This window comes from Montipora capricornis, chromosome 11 (genome assembly GCF_036669925.1).
Source record: "Montipora capricornis isolate CH-2021 chromosome 11, ASM3666992v2, whole genome shotgun sequence".
Taxonomy (NCBI): Eukaryota; Metazoa; Cnidaria; class Anthozoa; order Scleractinia; family Acroporidae; genus Montipora; species Montipora capricornis.
The window spans coordinates 11,250,793-11,275,501 of NC_090893.1; the positions used below are offsets into that span (position 1 = coordinate 11,250,793).

The 24,709-nt window shown below is 38.8% G+C and overlaps 3 protein-coding genes across 3 annotated transcripts; 1 reads left to right on the top strand and 2 right to left on the bottom strand.

Annotated features, from left to right (window-relative positions):
- Nucleotides 1–6,448: 6,448 nt before the first annotated feature.
- On the bottom strand, nt 6,449–11,101 carry LOC138023716 (uncharacterized). Its single transcript, XM_068870759.1, has one exon. It carries the CDS (start codon nt 10,622–10,624, stop codon nt 9,947–9,949), a length of 678 nt encoding a protein of 225 aa, XP_068726860.1. The 5' UTR covers nt 10,625–11,101; the 3' UTR covers nt 6,449–9,946.
- Nucleotides 11,102–14,981: 3,880 nt separating this feature from the next.
- On the bottom strand, nt 14,982–17,256 carry LOC138024540 (uncharacterized). The gene has a single exon (XM_068871762.1). The coding sequence runs from the start codon at nt 16,259–16,261 to the stop codon at nt 15,329–15,331; it is 933 nt and encodes a 310-aa protein (XP_068727863.1). The 5' UTR covers nt 16,262–17,256; the 3' UTR covers nt 14,982–15,328.
- Nucleotides 17,257–20,559: 3,303 nt separating this feature from the next.
- On the top strand, nt 20,560–23,247 carry LOC138022941 (dynein light chain Tctex-type 5-like). The gene has a single exon (XM_068869965.1). It carries the CDS (start codon nt 21,383–21,385, stop codon nt 22,076–22,078), a length of 696 nt encoding a protein of 231 aa, XP_068726066.1. The 5' UTR covers nt 20,560–21,382; the 3' UTR covers nt 22,079–23,247.
- Nucleotides 23,248–24,709: the final 1,462 nt, after the last annotated feature.

The window sequence follows — 24,709 nt, forward strand, 5'->3', positions numbered from 1 at the left end:
CGCGAGTTAGCGAGATGTATAGTGATTTCAACATTCAAGAAAGCTCTGTCTCTGATAATTCAGGAAATGAGGCGAAAAAAACTCTACGAAACATCCAAGCAAAGCTCGAATCAAGTCAGCGTTGACTTTTACCACAGTATTCAACGCCAAAGAAATTTTTCTTATTACTTTCAGAGCGTGGACCAAAATCATGACACAAAGAAAAGGAGCAAACGTTGTCTATTAAAAACTTTCTCGGCAATGTGATTGGTTTATTTTCCAACATGGGCGTTCCTGATTGGCTAGTCCATTGCGTGGACAGATTGCCGCGAGCATACGGCAAATTAGCCAATCAGATTGCGGAGATTACAAGCAATTGTGGTTAAAAAAGTATCTAAAAAAATACGATGGTGTCATAGGGGCATTGACTCTCTCTTCCCCCCTTCATTGTTCCCTTGTCAGTGGGCAGATGTTAAATTTTAAACTCCTTTTTTGTGTCCTTTACTAAAATATTGGCTTTGAGCAGCTGAAAGGGAAAGAATGGACTTCCAGAGTTACCACTTTTATAAGATTTCTCAATAAAAACTCCGTTGTTATGTCTATCCTTTTGATTGATGGAGGGCATTTACCCATTGGATTAATTAAACAGCGCCTGACCGAAAAATAGACCCATGGTGGAATATTCTATCATTGTTCCCTTGCATGCATGGAGGTGGAGTTAATTGTACCACTATCCAAACAGAGATGACAACATTATAATATGGAGCGAGGCCTTACCAGCTTGTGTGAGGGGAAAAAAACAAAAAGTGCAGTGACATTATTTAGGTGTTAAGGCATGTTCACATGCTTTTCAATACAGATCGATCCATTGACTAGAAATTAAGTAAAATATTCGTTTTGGAAAACGGTTGATTCTGAAAAATAAACCCGAATAAACCTAGGCAACCATCCCTAGTTCTCTGACGAGAAAGTTATTTTCTGCAAACGGGAGGCTTGAAAGCTGCTACCAACGACCATCGAGAATTATTTTAAAAAAACTCGTTGAAAACCGTTTATTAGAAAACCTCAGTTACTCCTGAGGAAACAATTGCTAGTGAAAAAAGCGGGGGCTCGTACTTTGGCGTTGAAATCAAAAACCGGCTGGTTTGAGTGTCACAATAAAGGTTCGTCGAAGGGCCGTATTTTCCTTGGAACTTTATCTTACCTTCTGGTGTTTAGAGTCAAACAAATTCATGGATCCCCAAAATACATCGTTTTAGTACTGTGGAACCATCGGAAACCACCTCCGTCGCTTGCAGTTGCCGCGGCCCACATACAGCTGAAAAAACAGAACAAACGTGGAAGATCATTCCACCCAAGCACTTTCCCCTTCATTCCAAGCGTCCAAAAGTTATTCTCCTGACAAGACAGGAACGCGAGGGAAAAAAAACCGGTCCAGTACTCCCAAAAAACCCGTTTCGTTTAGTCTCATCAGAATCGAAAGGTAATCGATAGTAGCATCTCTCCAAGATTAGACACGGGACTACGCGAAAACAGGGTGGCCAAAGCGAGGTTTTGGCCGACTTACCGAATGGCGCCGCAAATGCCGGACCGGAACAATTTCGTCCGCATATTGTAAAGAACCTCAGTGGGACCAAGCTTTTGAAGAGAGGCGTTTAGACGGAAATCAATACTTCCGATTCTTTAAAATGACGAGCATTGACTACACAAGTCTGCGAGAGATATCAAGCACCGAAGTGAAAATGGTTAAACTACGGACGATGTAAACTTTATTGTCTGGTTACATATGGGTCTTTGAGCGGTTAAGGGATGCGAGTAGCAAGTCAGTGTTTTGGGGATCAAAAGTGTGGACAACTTATGCCACGCCAACTTTACCGGAAAGGTGATTAGTTTTTGCGGTTGCGATGCTTTTTGGAGTTTATAAAAGGAATAAAAAACTGTTGACCTGAACGGAAGCAACGAGTCCACATAAAAAAACTAACTGCAGGGTCTTCTGAACAGAAGGATAAACTCAGCCACTCACTTCATGCTTGATTGGTAGGTATCCTAGAAAATTGATCAACCAAATGGAAAGCCAACAACTGGAAACTTGGATTCAGTGTCCTAGTAGCCAATGCAATGATAATAGATTTATCTGGTCAAAATTTCATGAATACGAGGAGACTTATGAGGCCTTTACGTTTTTTCCTAATCCAGGGTAATAGTCAATAGAACTCAGCCTTGGGTTTTACACGCCAAAAAAAATTTTTTTTTTTTTCACTTTTTTAATCGAGGTATGTATTTCAGCCATTTTTACAAATTTCTCACGAGCGCTACGGCCATATGACAACATCGGCGAAGTTAGGGAGGTTCCTTGATCTGTTCTTAAGTATTAAAATAGCTGCTCAAGAAAGACCCTAAACAACCGATATGGTCGATCGTGATTTTTAAAGCCTAACTTCTCATGTGAAATAGGGAACGCCGAATGTAAACTTATTCCAGTGTTCCTTGCTAACGTTTAACAAACCCTGATTCGTCCATGTTACGGAGAACGTGTTCGCAGCAACTGAAACTGGCATGTATTTGTCTGGTTTTTAACAGTTTTTATCTCGCTTAACATTTATTTAAACAGGTAAAATAACGGATATGTAACCGTTCTATACTAATGCCTTTGGCTTTAAAGATGTGATGAAAGCGCAATAAATGCACTTACATGGCTGAAATATATCTTATATTTGTTTGCCTCCGGGCAGAAGAGTGGGAAAATAACCAAGTTGAAAGACTTGACCATTGGAAAACCCAGTTTAACCGGTCTGTAATAAATAATGTTCATAGGTTTGTTTTGTTTATTGTAATCATGATCCTATGATCATGGCAACTTGTAAAGAAAACATCAGGGACACACAACGAGAATATAGTTCTAAACCACTTAAACCTAGCTTTGTTAAACATATTTTAGTATTAAACGGTAGATATAGGCATATTTTTATCCCTTAAAAATTGTTCATCTGTTCGGATTTCCTAGCTGAAAGTCCAGTGATCCGAAAATTACATAGATCAAAACTTACCTTTTCGAAAATTTCAGCCAGAAAAAAGGCTATCGAAAGTTTTAGGTGACCTTTTTACGGTAAAAATCCGTTTAAAATGGGCAATTATACCATTTTTTAGATGTTCAAAAATTCTAGGACAGGCAGGCAAGCAAGAAAATTTTAGAACAAATCCTCCAAAAATTCTAGATCTCAAATCGTCTTCCGAACAGATATTTTCCGAAAATTGACGTCGGGTGCCCCTGAAAACATTTGTCAGGTATTTACAAGGGTATCCTTGGCCTGCTGACGTAATGGCGGCCATTGTGGTAAACAGAACAATATCGAAAACGTCTTTTGGGAATTTGGCCCTATTCTTATGCAAAACGCCAGCGACATTTTTCGTTTGTTTTGTATACCAACGGGTCATAAACTGACATTGGACATTTCGTAACAATCACACGACTCAATATCCCATGTTAATATTGACAAGCTTACCGCTCTAAAAAAGGAATGAAAACAGGCAGAATTACAGCTGTAGTTTAACAAGAAATAGCGTTTCCAAGCTATGCCGCACAGATCTACAGTATTTGGGTCTAAAAACCCCTTTCAATTGTTTTGCTGGGTACTACTATTTCAATACTCTAAAAAATTCAATCCTCCGGTAGGTTTTCTCGTTAGTCTAGTGGATATCGGAAACTGCAGGATGAAGCCATCGATCTGGGTTCAACTCTTTGCCTCGCCTATTGTGAATCTTCTCAGCTTGTTTAAAATCTATCCCTGGAATAGGGTTATTACACCTTTCAGGAACCCGGCAGCCTGAAGGATTGTTTTAGGATTTATTACTTTCTCTACGTGGTACATAATTTGAGAAAATTGTAATGGTTATGATTAATATTAAACATTGATTTAGAACATTATTAAATCCTTCTACTCTAAAAAAAAAATAATAATAATAATAATAATAATAATAATCTTGAAGTAAAAAACGTTCTCTGGTTAAAAAAAGGTTAAAAATATAAGCTTTTGGCTATCAGTCTATAGCCTTTAACGAATGAAAAAAGTTAGCCCGCGGATGGAAATATATACGAATGGAGTGCGAAATTTTCTTTTAAAAAATAGAATACAAAAAATGTGTGAAAAAAGCTAAGAAATAAAATGTAGATGAAGTCTAATTGCAGTAAAATAGAGTATTGCTTAGGAAACGGTTTTGAGTTATTATCCGCGTCAACTGTTTTAGCTGTGTGCCTAGATTCTAGTGCTTTTCGAACGCGGTAATTGCCTTTGTCAATAGCGCAAGCATTATCAAAGTCAATGGAGTGATTATTTAGCCATGCATGGTTAGCAACATTTGAACCCTTTGTGTAGTTTTTCAAGTTTCGTTGATGTTCCTTTTTACGGGTTTGGAAACACCTTCCGGTTTCTTCTATGTAGTTTTAAGAACAGTCTTTACATGGGATTTTATAAACAACATCACATTGGAGATCTGAAGGTTGTCGGTACTTTGGGGACGGGAATTGTTGTTGAAGAGTTTTGAACGGTTTGTTGACGACGCGGATTTCATGGTTACGGAGTAATCTTGTAAGATGTTCGGTTAGGCCACTGATGTAACGGAGGCATGCATAACCCTGATACGTATCTGACGTTTCGACCCATTTGAAAAACACAGAAATCAGTTCTTCTGGTGGAGGCACTGTAGGTGGGGGTGGCTTCTTGTAAAGGATGGCAGAAATAACAGACGAAGGATAGCCATTAGCTTCTAATGCGCCCCTAACGTAATTGGTTTCACCATTAAACTTGAAAACAATGGTCAAATTGCCTTCCTAGACACCTTGGTTTCCAGAAGAAATGGTGTTGTCGTTATTGATGTGTATCGGAAGCCAACACACACAGATCGATACTTGGATTTCTCTTCTCACCATGATATAAAACACAGAATTAGTACGGCCTCGACCCTTCTGTTCCGGGCCTCCAACCTCCCGAACAGTCATGAAGGAAAAACGCAGCTCATCTCCGGTTGCTGTCCGCGTCTCAAAAACGCGCGTGCTGCACCTTAATTCAATTATGTTATGTGCGCGTCCATCGTGCTCGGGGCCTGGTTTTAGATCGGCCATCTTGTATTGCTTCGTTTGATCATAAAAGCCTTTGCAACCGATTTAGGTGTTGAGTTTGCTGACCTTACTAACTGGTGTGGATCCCACCGCTGACAGGCGCACAGTACAAAGAAACCCTACAGTATCGCTAAATTTTGCAGCCATCGTGAGTACCAAACGAACTCCGACCTCCTGTTTCTTTATTCATCCACAAAAATGTGTTTCCCTGACTAGCTACGATTCGGCTGAAGGCAAATTCGATCTGTTATAGGCTTTTGCCCGAAGACAAAAGCCGCCGACAGATTACTATCCAGCTATGATCGCGTGTAGAGTAACCGCATCTTGCAAATCATTTATAGAATAAATTTACTTCTGTTTGCACCTAGATTCACTTCCCGTCAATAACTAATCGAAAAAAAATAATAATAAAACAAAACAACAACAACAACAACAACAACAAAAACAAGTTAGTTAAGGCAAGCCGGCTGATTAAAAGGAGATTATAATGTCTCCAAAAATGATGAATTTTGACTTGTTCTCTTTGTTTACTTCCCTTTTAAAGTGTCCAAAATGAGCCCAGCAAAGCTTAGACGTGAAAATGTATTTGCAATACCTCTCAAGAACCAAAGATGAATGTTGTTTGATTGGAGAGGAACTTAATTGGATCTTAAGCTTTGATCATACACATCTTTTCTGTTTGTTGAATGTTGCCGTCAAGAATTCTAATCGTATATGAAAGAAAAATACTGTTTTCATACTGACGCCTTGATATTAGACGTATATCAGATTTATCGAATCATACGTTAGCATTTGCATTTTGCACTTTAATTACGGACAGGACATTGAAAGAAACAAAAATTGCTGTTGTAAATGAAGGAGTTTTTGAAAAAATATAACAAGACTTCTGCCTTTTCCGCCTTCTAAAAATACGAAACCTAATTCACTTGGTGAGCGACAGCTCAAAAGTCCTGTTTTTTTTCTTTTTGTTGACATCGTCGGCTCAACTTAAGGAGATAAACTTCGACACCTTATCTGGACTACTCAGTCGGAGTTAATGCCTGAAATATTGATCCGGAAAATTCAGAACTGTCCAAGGAAAATACAAGGAGGAAATAACGGTGTTAAAGTGTAAAAGTGTTAGTTACAGTCTGAATATCAGTACCCTGCGTCTTCTTTGGTTGGTAGTTTCTGAAGAAAACGAATTTTTAATCTGCATTCACTTCCGAATTACTTGGAAAACATTTTAGAATTAAGACATCTGTTGCAAGCGAATTTCATTTGATTAACAAATGATATCCTTGACGGTTTACAAACCCAATCAGTGGTGTTGCTTGAAAATTTTTTAAAAGATAAAATAAACAACTCAAGAAATGTTTTCACCTTCTTAAATAGATGAAATAATTTATTTTTTTGCGATGAAGATATACCTTAACTTGTTTTGCAGTTGACGATCAGTTATTGTTTGACCTACATGTATGTGTCTCGTCCTTTGTTGTGTTTTTCCAAGAGAAAACAAAAACGTCTTTAATTTACATCCTCCGGCTAAGAGAACTGCTGTTTTCCTGTTATCTCTAAGCTCTAAACCTTAAAAAATTACAGCTGTAGATTTTCCGTGCACGTTTCGGGAGTGCGGTTATGCCTGTTTCAGGCGATCAATTGTGTACGAGTTTATCGATTCTCTCTTCACTTAACACAAAGAGATAAAAAGTTTGATGCCGATTCTCCAGCCAGAACTCGATAAAACAAATCGATATAACAAAATTCACGGCCTTTTTTTTTTTTAAGTGATTTTCGAAACTGAACGAGGAAATTGAATTGCAACTGGCAACTGCTTGAATTTGAGATAAGAGCAACAAGAAATTCATTACCTTTTTCTTGCGGAACTTTTCTCGAAAAATGAAAGAAAGTAGGATGGCTTTTGTTCACTGCTTCCGATTATTTGGAGAGATGAAACTGACAACTGTCAAAGATTTGACAGTATCAAGTTTGGTGGAAAGGTCCGTACCATTTTTGTTCTCACTGACTATTCGAACCCACCCAGATCGTTGAATATCGAACGATCGCGGCGATTGACAAGAAAGCATTGTTTTGCAGACAATATTTGAACAAAACAGCCCAATAACTGGTCTATTTAAGTTGTACTTAAGTTCATCAGTCATGACTGAAGAAACGGCGTGTATACTTGTATTCCGGACCGGGCACAATATACCCCGGCGACACAGAGAAAATTATGACTTAATGTAGTTCATCCATTTCATCAAATAGGACTACAGACCTCGCGTTTTGCATTCTAAACATGAGATACATATATTATTTGTCCAATTTATTCCCTTTTCCTTCCGATGTTTTGTTACTAACTGTTGGTGAAATTCTGAGTGCAAGTAAAGTATTCACCGTAACATAACTGCATTATCACTGCCGATCGCTACTGTTTTTTTGCCTTGTTTTAGTAAACACTTAGGAACAATTGTCTCAGCATGCAATCAATTCGGTTTTTTTCACAGTTACTTTTCAGGTTTGCGCAAACATCACAGACTTGCTAAAATGCAAATAAAACCATTTCCTTTCAAATTCACAAACACGATATATTTTTTGGCTCCAGTAAAAACTCAATAATCAGTGGTGGAAAAATCCCAAGTGAGGTCAAGAAATAGTAGCATAACTTTTAAACACACAGGTATTCTCCTCTTTCAAACTTTTATTTATAAACTTAAAGTCCACCTCATTACTTTTCGTATTTATTAGGCTTTTTTTCGTCTCATTCGAATAAAACGTTAAGTTTAAAATGTTCTTTATTCGTTTTCACTGATAGTCGCATCTTTGGGTTATAGCAACATAACTGCGGAACACCGTTCGATTTGGCTTATTGTACCTTTTTGTGCGTTTTGTCATTTTCCACGGGAATCAAGCTGTGTTGTTCATTCATTGCCCCTTGCGCAAAGCCAACGGTAAGAAAGGCCAAGAAAGACGAAAATGAAAGCGGATTAATATTCACACGCTAAGAAAAATTCCCTTTCTGAATCGGCTACAAAACAAAGCTTTTAATCTCTAGCCGGTGTGGACTACTGGTCTAGAAGTGTTTCTCCTTGACAGTAGACAGAACACGTCATAAAGGCCAAATAAATATCACATTTTATTTACGTTAAGAATTCTATTGTGTCGAACTCAAGTCTCGTGTCTTTTTGTTTCGATTTCAACGATTCGCGAGGGTCAAACTGAAACCTGTGGTTTTTTACTCTCACGTTCATTTTAATTCACATGTGCTAAACAACACTAAACTGTGATTATTCGATGAGTCTAGAAACTTATGACGACTTAATCTAAGATTTTCAAAAGCTAATGTAGAAACTGGCTAATACATGCACTGGAAAAAAAACCGTGAACCTTATCAAACAAAGCAATGCTCTGTGGTTACTTACATTCGACGATCTTCCCCGGAAATAGAAATCTTAAGTTTAGGAAAACGGGATCGATTTTTTAGGAGAAAGTGAAAACCAATAACTGAGATTCTTTACCCCTAAGAAAATGGTTCCACGAGACCCAAGAAGAAATGTACGAGTTCTCTATTGTGTGAAACCGTAGTCGGCGTCTCTTTTTCACACCACTGAAAAAACAGACCTTTTTATTGATACAAACACCCATATCGACGGTTCGTAATATATATATATATATGTTAATAATGTATTTGCCATAACGTTAAAAAAATTGTTCAAAGGTCTTCTTTTCTAAACGAAACTTAAAGAACACTCGGCTAGTTTGTTTCCATTAAGTGAATTTCAGCGCGGGGTTTCGGTTAACAACGCTTTCTTTCGAAAACAATTCATTTTTTTATTGCGTGAATGATAATAGATAGGTATTCTTTCATGTTGTGAGACTATAAATTTTGTCAATTCCAGTTCTTTTTAATCGTTAAGTCAAAACTTACAGAGCCTTGAAATGAATTTTTCTATTGCCTCGGAAAATACGTTGGATACGCGTGCGTTGCAAGCTCCGAATGAGGGAAACTTATGCCTCGTCCGTCTGCATCATGACGGTCAATTTTTACACGATGACATTCTGAAATTTAGTTATTCCAGGGTTGCAACTTTAATTTAGTTTTTTCTCAGTTCAGCCTTAAATTATAATTAATCTCTGTTGTTGCTAACCTTTAAGGTTAACAAAAGGAACATATTTCCATTTTAGTCTGCCAGATTACCCCGTCTTAGAAACTAGAAATTTCAATGGCGGGTAAAATTATTCATCGATTAAATGATTTCAGCACCAAAAGTTAACATCTTATTCTCCGCAGTCCTGTACACAAATTAATTTTGTATAAGTTGTAAATTTTTGACTAACCCAATGTTATATAGGCAAATTTTGGTACACAATAATTACTGACATTTCAAATTCTTTAAAATTCCACCATCCCTTAAACAGGGACCGTTAAAGCTCAAAAATTCTTGCTTGGATAAATCAGACAATATAGTGAGCTTGCCCAAACGGCAAACGTTACAGCCGCGTCCATTGCGACTTATTGCGGCATTTTAGTGCTATAAAGGGTATTTAACCTTAGAAAATATCTAAAAATCTACATTTTTGTGTGAAGATAAGCACAAAATATTAAGGTTTGCATCGTTATAAAAACTTAAACTGTCAATCTAAATACAAGTTTAATATCCTTGTATTATATATTTATATCTCTGTTAATTTTACCATGTAGTTTAGAGGCTTGATTTCTCAGGGCATCGGCCTTTTGAGTAGCTGTACGATAAAAATTAACCCTCTCGTCTTATATCCTGCAGGTGTGTAGCTTGCGTTTCTCAGTATGTTTCGCAACTTGAAAAAAAAAACCTGACCCACGTGCGGTTGTGACATTTTAATGTTCCGAGTTCAAGCTTGGCCGACTGCCGTCGCTGCTGATGCGTTTTGTTGTTGCTGTTTTGAAGCACCCTTGTTCTTCGGACAGTACTTGATTGTATGAGATTCATCGCCGGACGCCTTGCAGAGAGGACAGGTATAGGCCCGTAGAATGGGACATGTTGTGTTGCCTTCAGCATCTTTCAAAACATGACTTGAATATACCTTCTTGCTCTCTCCGTTATTTCTGCAAAACACGCAAACGTTTGCGTTCCGGTTTTTTTTGCTTTCCCGATTCTTACGGTTGCGATTAGCCACCTCACTGCTGTTTTCAACGTTTCGCTTCGAAACTCGTGTTGGCGCTCCGGGTGCAAGCGACGGCGCAGGCACCTTGGACGTTTCTATACAGAGTTCAATATCGGCGTTGCCGCCAGAGCTTGAGCTTGTTAGAGAATGATCTGATCCCATGCTGTCTACCCGGGATCTCTTGGTGTAGGTAAAATCGTACAAGCTGTCAAATCCGGGCTCCGCGCTTTCCAAATCTGCGACATTTTGGACAAGCCGTATTAAGCCAAAGTAGTCCTTAAAGAGGCGAAATTCGCTCTTTTCATCAAAACTAGCCTTCAGGCTCGTTACTCCCCGAGTGCTGATCTTTCCATGGCTGGGAAAAATGTCACCGCTGTAGAACACGCTCAGCATCTCGTCTCCCATTGTCCGTAGCTCGTGGTTCAGTGTGCGATTTATCGCGTGTATATCAGAAACTGTATTAAAGAAATAAGCCTCAGTGATCTTTCCGCGTGACCAAGGAAGCAAAAGCGAAAGGGTGGATTCAGTTTCCTCTTGTTTCGATCGCGATGATTAACTTTGTGAATAAAGCACACCGGGCTTTGAAGCTAACAAAGGGTTGGTAGCTGCTAAAGAGCGCGAGTGTTCAAATTTAATGTGTGTGCATGGAATGGCAATTATACACTGATCAGTCCACCGTACCAGCTGCCGGCCGAGAGCTTTTCAAATGCTGCTTTTGTCGCTTTATCATCACTACTTTGAATGCATTTGAAAAGCGCATTGAAAATGGATTTAAGGAGAGGCAGCGCACATGTGGTCTCATTGTCCTATAGAAAATGATCATTAGTATTAGCCAATCGCAATATTTCTTTGGACGCGTTTTGAGTGAATCTCGTAGTGTTTTCAGAAGTCAGCATTTCGGAAAAACAACGGGGTCATTTTACTGAAACTTGATTGGCCAGTGGATTCGCCCTGTCAAACAGCAGCCCGGTTTCATCAGTAATTGTTTCTAAGGGCGAGCTTAAGTGTTATTATGCATTAATTTTGCGAGACAAAACAACGAACGCACGTGGTGAATGACAGGAAAGCACGAATGTTAAAAATAGTTTTAAAAATTATCAGCAGTCTCTTCATTAGTGATTTTAGTTTACGGTAAAGAAGTCATCAAATTCACCTCAAAACGCCATGATATGTTTTGTTTTTGAATGCAGCGTTCTTAATTTCTTTGACAATTTGTCAACTTGTCTACTGAGCGTTTATTAAGTTGCGGTTAAGGCACATTAACGTAACTTGTCGTCGTTACCAAAAAAGGCTTGTAAACGGCAATGAAAAGCACGCAGTTTCTGTAAACATCCAAGCTAATGCGCACTTTGATATTCGTTTCGAATTTCAGACATTAGCTTTGAATTTATTTGCAATCATTGACAGGCTTACCAAACTAAAATTTTGTGAGTTATTATGCCATTGCAACTTTGTGACCGTGATACTCAGTCAACACGCAGAGGTCAATCTTTCCCAAAAATTATGCTGTTTTGCGGTCTTGTTAGTTCTTGGGATGATCAGTTTAGCTAAAAGGACCAGGTAGCGAGGCGTTATCGTTGGTTATATAGCGTGGCCAATATAAGAAATAAACACCATGGTGGCAGGTGTTCCGTATGCTAATGTCCCACTTCCATTCAAAGAGCTACTTTACAAAACATATTTCTTCTTTGCGATTCAACGCGTATTGTTTAGCTTTTTCTCCTTTTGTTTCCCTCACGAAACGGTCTGTACAAATGAGAAATGGAAGCCCTGAAAGGTCAGCTTAAGAGTGGAAAAGACTAAATTCGGAATAATGAATGTTTCTCCAAAAGCTGCAGACCGGCCCATTTAGGCCCTCCATTAATTTTCATCCTGAAATTTCTCAATGCATGGTATTATTAAATATTAAAACAATGTCCCCCTTATTTTCTTTTCCTTTCAAATATCCACTATTTCCTTACTGTTTAGTATCGGTGGTTTTTTGATACATTATTAACTAGAAACTTTATCACCAGTTCACGCGCAGTCTGTATAGAATTTTAATAGCAACCCTCTTAATTTAAATTAAGTAATGGTTTTCGTTCCAAAATTCAAAGAGCCAGTTGAAAAGAAAAACGGAACATATCAAATCTCTTTGCGAAGATTTTAAGCCTCCCAGAAGTTTACGTTAAAGTTACTTCTTGAAACTGAAATTCAATTACCTTCTTTGCATAGAATTGAATTAAGAATTTCAAAAAAACCAGAACAATATCTACCTTTAAGTATTCAGTTAGAATTTTTTTTTCGGGAAATGGCAATTACTTGGCTTTTAAATCATTTTCTGTGTGTTTCATCTTTTTTTTAACAAGAAAGATAATTTCAGTCTTGCATTTTTTTTCTTTGCTGTATTTAACAAAGAAAACAGTGAATGATACGGTATTATCGCCGATGTAAAAAGTACTTATGTCTTTCGTTTCCTCTATGAGCTAAGAAGTAGCTCTTACATGATTAATCGATCGAACTGAATTTCTTATTTAAAAATACTAGACTCTTTTTTTCGTTTTTGTAACTACGGCGAAAAATAGGTGTCACGATAATGCCCGGTTAAGAGTTTTAGCTCAGCAAAACTGCCTGAAAAAGGACATCGGTCAAATCTACAACAGCAGTTCATTTCAATATCGCTACCTATTTGCTTGTTGCACTGAAATAATCAAAACTTCGTGCACATAAAAGTAGAATAAATTGAATGCGGGTACTCACGGGGATCAAGTGACAATGTGCTATGAACGAGAGAGTCTAATATTCCCAATCGCATAACTATCAACCTACTGGCGAACCGTTATTGTTAATAGCAAGTAGGGTGCTAAACACTTAAAGTTTCCGTTTTTGAACGAGACAAAGAAACCAGAAACAGGCGAGGAAATCACGAAGGTGAACAAGAGGAAAATTTGGTGGAGTTATTCAAGTCCTCCTCCCCGCAAATTTCTGCCTTTTTTCTCTGAAGAACACCATCTCAATGTTTTTACTTTTTTCCGCTATCAAAAATACTTTAAGAAAAAAAGAACCGTGGGTGTTTTGTTATGTTATTGCGCATGAGAGAACCAAATTGACTTGAAAACGAACCCCGAGTCTTTCGGTAATGACTGCGAGGCAGCTGGACTGCGGACGAGCTCGGATCAGCGTTTGCGTGCAACGTCTCTTGGTATATATGCTATAATTATTCTCAAAAGCGAACCGATTTTAAGATTGTGTATTGAACATTTGTTTGAAAGGGCATATTTATGTAAATTTCGCTCCTTCAGTGTTGGACTACGAGCAGCCATCTTGCGCGTGAGGAGGAGAGGCACGATATAGAGAGATAAAATAGCCGAGCGAAATCTGGATGCGAGGAGGAGCGAGCGAAATCCAGATTTCGAGCGGCCATTTTTTCTCGTGCCTGTCTTCTCCTCGAAAGAGGGACTGCTCGTAGTTTACTTCAGTGTTGTATCGCGCTGGTGCAACGCGGTTTATGTCGGTCAGTTTCCACGACTGCGCACGACTAGCACTGATTACAACAACGTTGATCCCTTACTGGATCGTGTCGAAAAAAAAAAGTTTGTAAAAATCGAATTTTATAAATCCCAAATCATACGTAACAATAAAAAACGACCTATACTTTAAAAGTACTCTACATAGAAATGCATAATTCAGATAGTCGGATTTCTTGAAATTATGAGAAGTCTTTTCTTGAAAATACATGTAAATCCGTTAACTTCAGCGTGGGATGGAGTCTAAATATTGGCTTCGGATGATATATTCCTTCACCGTCGATTTTTTGATAAGACGTGTCCATTCGCCCTTGTCATACGGCGGCCATATTGTCCCGGGAGACCAAAAAAGCTTTGTTTTACCACGCTAAGCCTCGCAGTGGAAACCATGGGGGTGAGGCTTGGCGTGGTAAAACAAAGCTTTTTTGGTCTCCCGGCCGCCGTGTGACAAGGGCGAATAAGAGGGTTAGATTGAGATTATGCCGAATTATGGAAGTGTAAAATGTAAACTTCTTGATTTACATTACCTAGTGTAGGCGTCACAAAATGACTAACCAAAATAGTGATACATGAAATCCTTTTAAGCGGGACACATATTAGACACGTATATTGCTGGGTCGTCCAATGCAGTTACATACAATGACATCGAGGGCAATGTTTTACAAGAACTGATAGCACTGAGGGACGATATTTGACTCAATGAAGCAAGGGCAATTTCCTGCACTTAGTCAAGCACATGGGTTTGGAGTGTTCACTTTAACTCTCAACTTGAAAAGCGCCCGCCATATTCATGCGAGTGTGATCAGTGCGTTCAGTCAGGCAATGTCTGAGAGCGTACTTTGAAACTCAAGAGGATACAAGGAAGACGGCGTGGCTTATTTCCCTTTCGCAAACGGTCGTTGCCATTCGAAACGGTCGTTGCCATTTCTCAGAACGGTCGTTGCCATTTGAAACGGTCGATGCCATTTTTTTAGCTCTGAATTACACTCATTAGGTCTAAGAACTCAAAAGGTTGCGGTTACTGGGACTTGTGTCTCGCTGGTCATATGAGTTAGGGTTCGGGTTAGGGTTCTGTTTAGGGTGAGGCGGAAGAACCCGAGTTCGAGGTGCAGCCACTGAAGAGGTTGTCAGGGACTACCACGATACAAGCATTGAATACCAACTAGTAGTCAGAACGGGTCTTGAGCCGCACAGCGACTTGTAAAATCGCCAGCTTGGTGGCATTTTTTCTTTCTAGTTTTGTGCATCCACGGAAGTTTCTTTGTTTTCTTTATTTAGTAAAATCAAAAGCAATGTACACGAAACTGCCCGAAAACAGTCCGAAAATCAAGTAAACCAATCACGGAACTCAAAGAGAATGTGGTGAACCTCTTCAATGAGCAGAAAAATGAGGAAGCCTCGGCTTTTGTTCTTTATTAGCGGAAAATATTCAAGATCTCGGGGTCTCTCCTCCACGGAGGGTAAAGCTGGGAAGAAGGAAAGAAGAAGGACCTTGGGAACACTGAGGATCTTGTGCGAGCTTTTAACCACAAATGAAAAATGTTCTTTCGCCAAGCAACTAAAGAAATAAGCAACTAATTTTACAAAATAATGACTAACAATGTCAGGCCTCGTCAGTTTCTTCAATGACTGGCGTCTTAGAAGAATCCCTGGTGTGCCTCGAAAACGAGATCCTCCTTGTTCTTGTACACATCGCTCTACGAAAAGTTTTTGCTTCAGACGACATCACTGAGTCAAACTCAACTCGATCAGAAACAGCTGATGAAGGCCGAGTTTTTCCTTTCCCGAAAGACCTCCGATCAAGCCCTTCAGGAACCGAATGTCGTCTTGTGTTTGCCTTCCCTTTATTCCACATTTCTTCAAGGTTTCTGATATATACCGTTTCGAAATCCGAACGACTAAACAACATGGGAAATTTGCGTAAAGTGTCCGAGGCTGTCGGCAAGGAGGAAGATCGTCGTAACCCTTTTGTGCTTTGCGCTCTCGTTGTGACTGATTCTTTTTTGGAATTTGTCCTTGTATGAGATCTACCCATTTCAAGGCTTGCTTCAATATTTGCCTTTCCTGAAAATGTGTCCCTTGCGCATGTGCGAAAAGAAGAAGACTTCTGCTCCGACATCAACGTAAAGAGGTTCGGAAGCTGGCTTTGATAACTGAAGGATTTTGACTTTTTTCTCATGCTCATTTCAGCTTCATTTATCGGCATCACCTTTGGTTGCTCTGCTACGGTTTGTGAAGGAAACGTGTCTTTATTATATGATTCATCGTCCTTTTTCTGTTTCACTTTCGATAGTACTAAGGTTCCCTTTTCATTGTTGTATGGCGCGTCTTTTATGGATTTAATGTCAGCGAAAACAACTTTCTTTACTGGCAGGGTCCATTTATGAAAGATTGTTTCATTTCGTCTCGATTTTACGAAGGCTGAGTTCTGCGTCCCTGCGGAAGTTTTCAGTTGCGGATGTAGTTCTCCTTTCGCTGAAAGCTGATAGTTTTTCAGGTTGCATTGAGGTACATTTCCACACTTATTTTTCTCCATAGCGAAACTCGTTGAATATTTCAATGGGCACCGGATCTTCTCGGCTTTTAATTATTGATGACTGCGTCCGTAATCTTTCACAAGAATATTAATGATCCCTGTGATGCCTTTTGTTGAAGTCTTTCGTTTCTCAGTGCATTCTTTTTTTCAACGCTCATAGTTGTGGCCTCCAATTTGTAATCACTATTGTCTTTCATCTTTGTATTCCCGTTCTCTGTCATTCAACTTCAAGTCGTAATACTCTCAGCACTTAGAAGCTTTTAGGTCGCGCAAAAAAAAAAACAATAATAATGTGTTTTCTTTTGTCTTGAATTATATGACCTTAATTTAGCTTTTCGATTATCATTTGGATTATCAGCGTTGCGAATAAACTCATTGTTCATTCATAGGCTTGAGTTAGAGTCATTTGATTCAAGGGTCAATCCAAAATATCAGGCCAGTGTTTCTTCTTGAGTCCTTATCACTACCACATTTTTCTTTCCGTTTTACAAGCTACATAGCATACAGAGTTTCATTGTTTGTTCATCTTGCAAACAAACGTGGTGGTAAATAGGCCCGCAGCGCGTGCATAAACTATGAAAATAAACAAGTCTGTTGGAAGCGTGCTTGAATTTCCACAAATGTGCCCCAAAATCGGCAAGAACTAATGACTAACAAAACAGCTTCTATTTCCAAAACGATGGAATTACCTGGTGATAAACAACCTCGTCTAGGAGAATAAATTTTTGACTTTGCAGAAACAGTGGTTAGCCTCGAGAGTTTGACTATTGTGATCTTTGTTTTGAATTCGCACATTTCTTGTCGAACTTAGTAACACTTGAATCTCCTGAAAAATGAAATGCAGCTCGTAGATACAGTTGTGAAATAAAGCACTGTGTCACGTTACTGCACTGCCACACGTACGTATATGTGAATTGCTCTCCTAACCGCGGCGGCTTTGTCAGATTGACGGCCAAGTTCGGGGCATGCGCAATCTAGCCTGCATAGCTGGTGGTATACACCTTATTCCAAAATGGCCGCCCTTTAAATATTCTTTTGTTTTTATTCAATTTAGCCCTTGACTCCACGTTCTTAAGCTTAAAATTCAAAAGAATATTTTATCTTGAACGAGGTAACAAGGGCCAATTTGTATCCGCATAAATCAGCGGCCATTTTGGAATAAGGTGTATTGTTGGCGCGAGAGGCGCAAAATGAGCGGCGAAGCTTTCACAGCCCGCCTCCCCAATCTCCGCGCTGGCTACTGCTCACACCGTGGGAAAGAAATTTCATCAAAATGTTTAACTGAAGTGGGCCGGGCAGTCACTCAGTAATTCCGGCCCATTCCACAGATCGGTGGTTTTCGTAGTAACATATTGGCCCCTATGAAGCATTTCGACTATCGGTTATACCATCTGTATAAGTGATTCCCATGGAGTGCAGGGGAACACAAAAACCAAGTTCCACTGCTGTCCAACCGGAAGGCAAAAAAGTTTCCAACTTCTTAACGGACTTGGAAGAAATATATTTTTTCCCTTTATCAGTTACGATTGAAACTAATATTAGATAATTCATTCATTTTAAATAACAATGAAATCGTAATAATACGGGTTTGTCAAACAAACCGGGCACGAAATGACTTTGTTAATAGAATGACATATCATCAATGGAATGCCAGATGTGACTGTCAGGGGTAGCCTCTGTTAAAAATAATACGTACACTTTTTTATAACTTTTATTGTAACTTTATGTTGTTAACTTGTTGCATATTTTAATAATAATTTTATGACGTTTGATAGTCTCAATCAACCTCGTTTCCAGGGCTTTTCTCCGCCGAAAGTAATGATTGCGAGTTCGTAATTAGCTTTTTTCAGCTGTGATGAATGTCAAACTTTAAACCTAAAATTGTTCTTAGGATACTCGAAAGGCTCTTCCACGGGTAACAGTGGGTTTCCAGAGGAAGAGACTCGAACCAAAATTGTGGATTTTGAATATGAGAGTCTGAAAACAACTGTTGTTGCTGTCCACAACTGTTGCCATGGAAACGGCACAGCACTGCTAAAAGACCCCTGGAAAGGTCTTAAAATTCACTTCGACTACCTGGTATTTTATTTCAAATTTCGTGAACCCCTTTTAAATTCTGTTTTCTAATACGTGATGTAAGAAAAGTTTATCTGGCAGAACTTGCGTTATTTATTAAAACGCTGTTGGAAACAAAAAAAAATCCACTTGAATCTTTTTAAAAATTTCCTCTAAGAATGCAATGAAACGAATCTTACTTGTATGCAAATAAACAGGATACGTCACCGAGCTAACTTTCGAGATATTGCTTAACGTTTCTAACAAAATGTATTTCTGGTTTTCGTGAGGATTTTAAAATGTATTTTAATACGTGATCCGCGCACTTCAGGTGTCCACAAAGTGACAATTGCTTAAATTGTTTGGTTAATCGGTTAAATCCCTCGAGTAATTTTGGAACTGTGACGTTAGACAGAGGGAGGCTTTCTGTTCTTGTATTATTGAATTTAAGGGCGGTGCTTACTAATTAAAGATATTTTTTCCCCGGTGTGTGATTATGCAGGAAATGTAGATCTTAACAAGTGTCATTGAAATCCAAAAAGAAAATTGGGGGTAACCACGCATTTTTCAAAGATAATTCATGAATAATATTTGTAAAAAGCTTTAAAATACAGAGCAATATATGGCGTTCTTTCTCAAATTGAAGCTTAATTATCTCTCAAAAATGCATGGTTACCCCCAATTTTCTTTTTGGTTACTAAGAGTGCTTACTAAGATCTACTTTCTCCGGATAGTTTTACACCGTGCAAAAATATCCCTGTACTAATAATAATAATAATAATAATAATAATAATAATAGTAGTAGAGATCTTGGATTAGAGCTATCTCTTACATACCCTACCCCAATGTGCTGCACGGAGGAAGGTGAAGTATTGAAAGAGTCAAACATCAAGCAGAAGCTAAGAAGCGCACAGCAGAAGAAATTGAAAGATCAGGTATCAGGCCAAGCTTGGCAGGGAAAGTTGATAGCTTCTCGATGGGAAGAAGAACAAGAAGGCTCTGGTACAGGGGATGTCCGACAATCCCATAGCTTTAGTTGGCTGTGGCAATGGAGGACATGCCCGACATATGTTATCGCTGGCGTGTTTGAGCTGTACGAACAGTTACTTCCCACCCGAGTGTACCAGAGTAAGAAGACAAGAACGGGGTCAAACCAGATTATGTGCCGTTTATGTGGCAAGGCAGCTGAGACGGTGGCCCACGTATTAGCTGGTTGCTCTGCGCTTGCGCAGTCCAAATATCTGCAACGACATAATGCGGTGTTGAAAGTAATTTTTTTTGAGATGTTATACAGCCTAGACCTAATGGACACTGAGCGAGCCTAAACCTGTCTATCAAAATGACCGAGCGCAAGCCTTCTGGGATGTCCCTGTTTATGCAGATCATGTGACGGTGAGAGCTAACAGAATTGACGCCCGAATAGTGGATAGCACAGCAAAATCTGTCATCTTGCTGGAGATGAGCTGTCCTTGGATGAATAACAGGGAGATCAAGAGCTGCGAGAAGACGGAAAAGTATGCCCCATTGCGACTGGAATTGAAGAGGCAGTTTCCTGTATATAAAGTGAAACAGTTTAACATCGTAATGGACGTGTTAGGAGGATACAGTGAGGAACTGGTGAACACCATCCGAAGTCTTGTAGGAGTTAAAAGGGGCAAAGAAGTATTGTTGAAAATGCAGAAGGTCGTTTTGTCTGAAAGTCTGCACATTGCGAGATCTTTCAAAGTGTTAACATAAGCAGATACTAACTCCGGTCAGAACAACAGAACAATTATTTAGGATCGTCTTAGATGCTTTAATATTATTGTTTTAATACGTCTGAAGAGATTCATTTCACATTTCTACCTTTTTAAGAATCGAAGTTAGCCTTTTAATTCGCTTATATATAGATCGATATATGTAGATACGAACTTTTTAGATATATTCAGGTTATTTTTACAGCCTTTAGGTTACGCAATTGCGCCCTATTGAGCTATGTGCTAAGCTAGCATACGAACGTTTATACTGCATAATAATAATAATAATAATAATAATAATAATAATAATAAACTTTATTTATAGAGGGTAACACACAATAGTAATCACTGAAAAACTAGTGGTAGTAGTAAGAATCACCGATAGGAATCCCGAGTATCTCGAGATGCGCAGAACGTATGCGTTATAACAATAGTAGGCACCGTCCTTAATATTGAATTCCAACTGTTTAAAATAATGGATATTATATTTGGTGTCCTCCAGGTGGGAGAGGGTATTGATATTAACATCATCTAGATTTGGCAGCTTTATTCTATATTTGTGAGTACAAGTTTAACAATGTTGCCCTTCACAAAAGAATTATAAAGCTGTGATCTTGGAATTATTAATTAAGTTGAAAAAATTGCAACACGCTTGAACAATGTTACAAAATAGGAATGGGATACTGAATATCCTGTTGTGTGCCGTGACTGGTCAATGTCCTAGGTATGTAACCCCTTAACTTTCTTGTATTGTGCACAGGCAGAAGCACGTGACCTTGAAACGTGTAACTTGCAACTCTTTTCCTTGGACCTTAGGACACCAATTTTATGCCCAAATATGAACAAAAGTATGATCGAATTAGATATAGTAGTGCCGTTTTCATAGAATGATTGGCCCTTTTGTTTATTATCCGTTTGTAAGTTATATTGTAAGTGTAACATTGTAAACTATCTTTGTAGAGGTTTAGAGAATATACGACTAAGAAAACAAAATGTAATACCAATGAAAAACGATGCTCTGGTGTACAGATTAAACTTATTGAGATGCATACAATCAGTTTCCGTTTTTCGTTTCCCTGTCTTAGTCGTGTCTGGCATGCGTACGTCAGCAAAACAAAGAAGTGAGAGCAAATAACGAATAATTTATATCAAACAGAGTTAATATATGACTGAATTTGTAAGAACAAAAGCAAACACATAATAAGCTTATTGCGCTTCCGTGATATCAGTATTGGAAGCTCCGAAATCAGTTCAACTCGATCCTGACGCTCGAAAGAGATCCACTCATTCCGTCCAATCCTATTGGTAAAGAATCTTGGGATTATTTGACATGATGAACTCAAAGACGAGCTCAAGCCCCGTGTCGCGTCTCCGAAGTCTAAATAAATCCGTTGGAGGACTTGTGAGGCCAAAGCTACGGCGAGCGCACACAGCAAATTCGGAAAAAGAACTTTTAAAAGTTGTTGATGGAGCTACCTTACCACAAACCGAGGATTTCAGCCAGGGAAAAACTCATAATGGAATACATAGGATCCATGAAAGCGTGCTCTCCTTAACGTTACGAGCAAACAACGAGCTGAATTCGAATGGGGACCGTGGAAAGACAGCTTCTTTCCACCTATCTTCAAGCAACAGAGGAGAAACTGTACATAAACAATTAAATGCTACCACCGAAAATCAAAATCACAGGGACTACAGTTCAAACGTTCTTAACTCAAGAATTCGGGAACTCACTCACCAAATCTTGTTGAAACATCTCCGTAGCGTGGAATATAATCATAGTGTTTGCGGTGAGAAATGCAGAATCATTGGTAAAGCGATTGAAAGTGGAGTGAAGTCTTTATTCCGAGTGCAACATAAGATAACAGCGCTGGTTTATATCGGGGCCATTCGTGACCGAGGCATCGAAGTTTCTAGCCGATGTATCTGGAATCCGGATACCGATGTTTTTGTGATGGCAACGTACTCAAACGAGTCCCTTTTCGCGACAGGAATTGTGTTTGCTACGCTATTTAACGACGCATGAAGCTGTGCTTAATATTCAGTAAACAATATTTTAGCCTTTAAATCAAAGCGCAGTTTAAGTCAGTTAATATCTAACTGTAGTTCTTGCATGCAGCTACCGTCAGCCAAAACTCGCTTCATTTGAGAATTTCTACATTCCCTTCAGAAACATAGGAAGATATAATAAAGCAAATAGAGTTGTTGCAAAGTGCGTCTGATCAAGCATCAAGAATTTATCTCCTTCCAAATCAGATTGCGAGTGACAATATTGCAAATTTTTTGGCAAACTTACCGTCTCACACAAAAAAATTAATTAATTAAAATTAATGCTTTCATTATCATAATCTAAAAGTTTGTTTAATTGCAGTTAATACCTCCTACCGGTTATGAAGAAATAGTTTTGTTTAATAAAACCCACGTAAATTCGTTAGAGATCACACTCAGCTTGTCTACATCTTTAGAGATTCATACGGGCCTGGCTTTTTGTTAACGCGTGCTGTTTTTCTATTGTAAATATCAGAATCAAAAGTTCGGTAACAAAGCTTGTCTTGTCAGCTGTTGTTATGGCGGGCAAAGGTCCAAAAACAATCTTCATGCCTAATAACTGAAGTGAAATTAAGACGTTGCTTTTTTTTTCCTATTACCAATGCCCTTGATAATTGGTAAAGGTAAGACTGAAAACTGGCGTAAAGAAGTAAAACGTTTTCAGTATCAGTTTCCGTCGCCTGGTCGCTTTGGTATGAAAAGGAGCTTCTTTCCTTGTCGTTATTCTATGAAAACTGCAGACCTGTGCGTCTTATTTTGACAGATTGCATGCTCATGCTTTGTCCACGGTAAAGTTAGTTCGCAGCGGGAGAGATTGAAATGAAAAACTTATGCTTGCCAATGTACGCAGTCACTCAAAACCTGAGTGCGCCGGCACTTCTGATATTAGTCCCATGATCTCAGAGCACCCAAAATCCCAGATGAACAGGAACTAAGAAAATGGGTGCAAAAGTTAACGTCTTTTTTTGTTAAATTACAACCTTTTAATCCCGTACTTCGGAAAGACCGTAAACCGTAATTCACGAAATTCAATTTGTACCAGTAAAGTATTAAATTAATTTGGAGAAGTATGACAGCTTTGTTATAATTTGTTTATTTAGTTTTAAAAGCGCTCAGGACAGAAAATAAATACCCCATTATCTTGAATACTTCCTTCCAATTTTTTTTAATGCTCACGAGGGCAAGAAAGCCTGCTTGAAGAATTCGCTGGCTAACTTTAATTTCGGAATACTATTTACAAGGAGGGAGGGTAACCCCACTGCTAGGGTTACACTAGTAGAAGGGACAAAGATAACCCGGGTTTACAAGCAAAATTTGACAGGTAGGGCTACCCTAGTACTCAGATAGGGTTACCCTAGCGCCAGGGTTAACCCTAGCTGCCTTGTAAACACGACGATGAAAGAAAGAAGCAATGTGTGAGGGCTAGGGTAACCCTCTTGCTAGGGTTACCCTAGCACTAGGGTTACCCTCCCTTCTTGTAAACAGGGCCTAATACCTCATCCATCCTTTCTACTTAACGCTTCCCTAAAGGTAAAATGACCGAAGATCACAAGATACAGTATCAAAAAAAAGAAAAAGAAATGAAAGATAGCGTTTTTATGTTTATCGAGGTAGTTAGGTCTAAGAGACGGGAAAAAGCTTAAGAGGATATGTTTCAACTAATTCAGTCCAACTGGGTTGAGTTCACTTCTCCAGATTATTCTTTAAATTGTTATCACTTCATGATGCCGTTGTTCATATCAGGTAGCTCCTTGAGTCGAAAGTGCACTGTAGGCCCTTGATTGAAAAAATCATTTTGTTGTTGGTGTTTTCAGCTTAAAGTAGAATGGCTCAGTGTAAATGCATTTTAGGAGATCGTGAATTTTAACCCCGGTATGGTTGTGACTCATGGATACCTGAAGAACATCTGAGTACTCCTAGGGATGTGTTTTTTTTGGGAAAAACCAAAAACAGATTTGTGATCTCAGATCAATGGATTCTTCACCGTCAAGAAAACGCAAAATCCTAAAAAGGATTAGTTTCCATGACAACGCAAACAGACAAACAAACCCAGAGTTGCGTGTAATTTCAAAAACAAAAAACTTAAGCAGTGGACTGGTTTATTTTGGAGATATCCTCAATGAAAATGCCACCAGAAAAAAAATGACGCAGAACATGCGTGCTAAGGGTACTTTTGAAGTTTACTTTTTTTAGCTGTAGGAAAGGTGCAAACAATATTATTGCTGTGAAGAAACTTGAATTGTAATTTCTGGTGTAAAAAATTTGCAGGAAACCTAACTATTTTCGACCTATTCGTGTCTTCGATCGTACGGTAAAAATGGCGCGAGAAAAACACTTGGACGAAACTGTACTTTTCTCAAATACTTTCCCAAAAAACGCTGAAGTGGTGAATCTCAAAAATCCGGATTTAGATTTGATCCGAAGTATCCTCCTCGAGATAAACTAAGAATAAAGCCAGGATCCGAACCAGTATTCGAGCCAGGATCCGAGCCAGGATCCGAGCCAGATTCGAGACATAACCGAGACCTACCCACCTAAAAAGACCTAACCTAACCGAGAAATTCGAGAATAAATAGCGGAGTAAACGCATCTTAGCAAGAATCCTGGC